This window comes from Hypomesus nipponensis, chromosome 26, assembly GCF_054491055.1.
Source record: "Hypomesus nipponensis isolate SF chromosome 26, ASM5449105v1, whole genome shotgun sequence".
NCBI lineage: Eukaryota > Metazoa > Chordata > Actinopteri > Osmeriformes > Osmeridae > Hypomesus > Hypomesus nipponensis.
The window spans coordinates 9,540,001-9,545,000 of NC_140386.1; the positions used below are offsets into that span (position 1 = coordinate 9,540,001).

At 51.5% G+C, this 5,000-nt stretch overlaps 1 protein-coding gene across 1 annotated transcript in view; it reads right to left on the reverse strand.

The window, feature by feature from the left end:
* The window catches only part of pik3r3b (phosphoinositide-3-kinase, regulatory subunit 3b (gamma)), a 118,666-nt gene that overhangs the window by 73,900 nt on the left and 39,766 nt on the right, over nt 1-5,000 (reverse strand). Inside the window, exons 3-4 of the mRNA XM_084692376.1 lie at nt 3,394-3,477; nt 3,229-3,306 (exon numbers count right to left, since the gene is read on the reverse strand). Coding sequence (XP_084548502.1) covers nt 3,229-3,306; nt 3,394-3,477 — 162 coding nt within the window. The remainder of the gene's footprint in view (nt 1-3,228; nt 3,307-3,393; nt 3,478-5,000) is intronic.

The following is a 5,000-nucleotide window of genomic DNA, read 5'->3' on the forward strand; positions in this document are numbered from 1 at the left end:
TAGAGAGAGAAAGAGAGAGAGAGACTGAGACACACAGAGAGAGAGAGAGAGAGAGAGAGAGAGAGAGAGAGAGAGAGAGAGAGAGAGCCAGAGAGATAGAGATACTGAGACACAGAGAGAGAGGGAGAGGGAGAGAGGGAGAGAGAGAGAGAGAGAGAGAGAGAGAGAGAGAGAGAGAGAGAGAGAGAGAGAGAGAGAGAGAGAGAGAGAGAGAGAGAGAGAGATTAAGGATATCTCTGGGCGAAGGGCCTACTGCAAGCCTTGCCTCTAGATATGTCTCTCAATGTCACAACCTGAGGGACAGTAAACCAACCCTGTATGACTGTTAAAACCTTTCTATATATTAACATGCATCTATGTGTTATTGTTCAACTTACTATGCTACTGTTATTTTCCCATATTATTATTGTTAGACTCCTTGTTAAATGTTTCAATATTTGACAGAGAGAGACAGCGAGAGAGAGACAGAGAGAGAGAGAGACAGCGGGAGAGAGACAGCGAGAGAGAGACAGCGAGAGAGAACCAGCCCAGTGACAACAGCCAGTATCATCCTGACACAAGATATCTACCTAGTTTACACACCATCACCACCCCATCCTTCTCTCTATCTCTCTCTCTCTTTTACAATCACTCATTCATCACCACCCCCCCCCCCTCCCTCTCTTGCTCTGTCACAAGACCCGCTGACTTCAGCAACAAAAAAAAAAAGAAAAAAAAAACGCAGACTAAAGCTTCCCATTGGCCGGGAGTGATGTCATCAGGTGCCGTGCGCCCTCGTTGATAACCTATCAGAGGGCAACGTTTAGCAGTCAGCTGAGGAGCCCATGCTGTTGCGCTCGACATCACTCTGAGCTTTACACGGGGCACCTGGGTAATACCACCCCGAACCCCGTGTTTCGTTTTTTTTGTGTTTTTAATGTTTCGTTTTTCCTCTGGAGGAGCTGTAGTTTCAAATGTAAATGCACGAGGCTTCCCTCCCTCATCTCTGTCTCCTCTCCTTCTCTCCTTCTCTCCTTCTCTCCTCTATCTGCAGTCTCTCTGTCTCCAGAACCAGGAGGAGAGATCAATCAAGGGAAGGATGTAGCCCCGTGATAGAACCTCCCTCTCGCTGTGAAACTCTGAATAAAAGCGTCTGCAGAATGCTTACACAACATCGCATGACATCATCTCTTGGGTTTCTTTTGTGCTTCAGACGGGTTATCAGGCCATCAGCTGGAAATAGGGAACCTGACAACAGTGTGGATGTATCCTAGGGTTAGGGTATCTCTCTCTCTCTCTCTCTCTCTCTCTGTGTCTCAGTCTCTCTCTCTTTCTAGGGTTAGGGTTATCTACGACCGTGTCTGTTTGTCAGGACAGAGGGGCTGTGTGCATCACAACCTGGTTGGTCTGCAATGTGGTGTGTACGTGTGTGTGTGCGTGTGTGAAATGGTGAGTGTGTAAGTGTGTTTGTGTGAGGGTGTATTTGCGTTTACCCACAATTTACAGTTAGCGTGTGTGTGTGTGTGTGTGTGTGTGTGAGTCATGCTCTCCAAAACAGTGTTCTCTCTCTCTGTGCCAGGACAGCATGCGTGTAATCACAGACCACGCGCGTGTTGCTAGCGCAGACACAGCGAGCAGCAGAGTGGGCATCGCTCGCCCAACCGCTTAAAAAAAGACCAGCGATCACCATGGCAACGCCCTCACCAATCGGCGGTCCGCTCGATGAGGTAATGTTCTGGACCAGGCTTTCAGCGGAACGACTCACTCTGCCTGGGGAGGCACACACACACACCACATACACACACACACCACGTACACACCACATACACACCTCAGAGCCACCATGCCAGAGACCGTGGGGGATGTGAACTGGAGAGAGAGTTTCCGAGCTGTGGACCAACTCCCTGTTACATAACCACAGATCCCTGATCTGCAGACAGCTGAGCACTGGCACCCTGGCTGGGAAAGAAGTTGTACAGGATTCACATCACCCCCCACCCCCCACCCCCCACCCCCCCTCTGTCTTCTCTCACCCTCCAGCTACTAAACACCCCCCCCCTGTCTATATGCCCTCCTGTGCTGCACAACATGAACTTCCCTCTACGGACAGAGATGGCTAGGAGAGAGAGAGAGAGAGAGAGAGAGAGAGAGAGAGAGAGAGAGAGAGAGAGAGAGGGAAGGGGAGGGGGAGGGGGAGGGGGAGGGGGAGAGAGAGAGAGAAATAAAGAAAGACGGATCTCTGTTCTTCCATTTTGATCAATTCTCTCTTCCTTCCTCCCTCCCTCTCTCCCACTCTCCCTCTCTCCCCCCCCCCTCCGTCTCTCTCTATTCCATCTTTCTCAGGTTGCAGAATGATCCTCCTGACTTTACATCGCTCCCTCTGTCTCCCTGTCTCTCTCATGTGCAGCTTGACATCTTCATGTATATACACATGTGCGTTTCCCTCTCTGTACAGGCCTCTTTCTACAACGTCCCCCGCATGCAAACAGCATCAGAACCTGTCTGCACGCCTTAGTTTGTTCTGCAGGCGCAGACTGCTCGTCGTAGCAGTATTCGCACACGCGTGTCGTCTCCGTGGAAACCCTTTAGGGTGAGCGCAAGTTGGATCTCTGCGGTAAGGGCACGAATATGTCCCTGCTTCTTTGACCCAGGGAGATGAGTGTGTGTGTGTGTGTGTGCGTGCCTAATGAATGAGCATGTTCCCTGTGTTAAACAAGCTAAGGCAACTTGAGGCTGTAGCAGAGTGAGTCCATTACATTGATCCGGATCAATTCCTGGGTATCAGCCAAGTGATTGGAGAGAACACGGACAGCCACTGTGATGGGGTGGCAATGAACGCAGGGAGCAGAAGCTCAACTCCTTTACAAACGCCTAATCACTTCCTGTTTGTAGTGCTGCGCTGTCATCTAGCCCCTCCCACTCCGCCCTCTACTCTCCTCCTCCTCCTCCTCCTCCTACAGCCAGAGGGAGTCACGCATTTTTGTCTGGCCCAAAATCTGTCCAGAGAGCAGCCTCAGAGCTCTCTCTTGTGGTGCCAGTCTGAACTTCACCAACAACTTTTCCTAAGCTTAGTCTCTGTCCCCCTCCCTCCCTCCCCACCCCGTGTCAACAGCAGGCTACACAGTCTGCTACGTGTGTGTGTGTGTGTGTGTGTGTGTGTGTGTTGGGGTCACACAGCTGGAAGACTTATGGCCTATGCAGGCCACTGTCATGTGTCACCGTCAAGGTGTGTGACGTGTGTGTGTGTACCTGTCTCCAGGGCCTCTCTCAGGTCCGGTGGTCCTGTTGAGGTTGGGAGGGTGTGGTAGACTGCCCCACACTCCAGCCCTGCAGCAGAGATAGACAGTGGGAGGGAGGGGTTAAGTGAATGTGTATTTTATAAAGAGAGAGTGTGTATGTGTGTTGTGAACTCACCTAGCTTCTCCATGGCCTCTACCAGCTTCAGCACTGCAGCAGGAGTCTGGTCAGGAAGCTCACGCACATCAGGTGCCTCCACACCTGAGAGAGAGAGAGAGAGAGGCTTTTAACTTTTAAAGAAACCTTTATTGGGCAGTTAGAACTACCACGAGAGAGAGAGAGAGAGAGAGAGAGAGAGAGAGAGAGAGAGAGAGAGATAGAGAGACAGAGAGAGAGAGAGAGAGAGAGAGAGAGAGAGAGAGAGAGGGGGAGAGAGAGAGAGAGAGAGAGAGAGAGAAAGAGAGAGAGAGAGAGACAGAGAGAGAGAGAGAGAGAGAGAGAGAGAGAGAGAGAGGGAGAGAGAGAGAGAGAGAGAGAGGGAGAGAGAGAGAGAGAGAGAGAAATGTCATCTTTGTTTCTCACTTCCACTAACATCCTCCAAGTGACACATGCACCAGCCCTACTCACGCTACACACACACACACACACACTCGCTACACTCACCTCAGGCTTCCACACACACACACACACACACACACACACCTTGTCGCACGGAAGGAGAGGGCAAAAACCTGTGGAATGTCAACCTCGATTTCATGTTCGGTCACTCCTCAAACAGACAATCGACCGCCATCACCATCGCCCAAAGGAAACATCACCCTTAACAAACAAAGAAACATACTCCCAGCATCTCCCGCACGCTTCCCTCCCACGCTACACGCCACACTGCACGTGCTCAGAGCGACCGCTCTTCATGATCACTTTCACGTCTGCGGACCAGCTGAGTACAAAGGTTACCAGGGTTACCAGGGCTGGAACCAGCAATTTCCAGCAATTGCTGTGTGTGTGCGGGGGACGGGGGAGGGGGTGAAAACTGCGTAATTGACGCCTGACATTTGCATACCTAATCTGCCTATTTCCAAGGCATTAGCAAGCGGCCCAGAGGGAGAGAGAAGGTTTGGTGCGTGACGCCATCCTCCTCCATCCTGCACACGCGTGAACGCACACCTGTGAGCACACACACACACACACACACGTCCTCCCGCTCCTGGTTCGGGGAGCAGCAGTGTTTGGCAGGGGGTGCAGCCTGGGGTACTGCTTGGGGCGTACTGGAGCAGAATACAGCTGCTGGTGTGGCTTCGCCGTCCCCAACTAATTCTGTGGGATTGTTTATGTTGCGTGAGCCCATTCATGACTGTTTATTGCTGCGTTGGGGAGGGGGGCTTGTTTGAAGAAGAGCTGTAATTGCTATGCTAATTACGGTGCTCAAATAACGGACGGCAGAAGGTGAGATCCACTCAGGTAGACAGACAGGCAGGTAGATAGACAGACAGACAGGTAGATAGACAGACAGACAGGTAGATAGACAGACAGACAGGCAGACAGGCAGACAGGGAGGTAGACATACAGGCAGGTAGACAGACAGATAGGCAAGTAGACAGTCAGGAAGGTAGACAGACAGACAAACAGGCAGGTAGACAGACAGACAGACAGACAGACAGACAGACAGACAGGCAGGTAGGCAGGCAGGTAGACAGACAGACAGGCAGACAGATAGACAGCTACCCCACCAGTCACCTGTTGCGTCATTTTATTGCTCGCGCGCATATCAGGAGGATCGACTT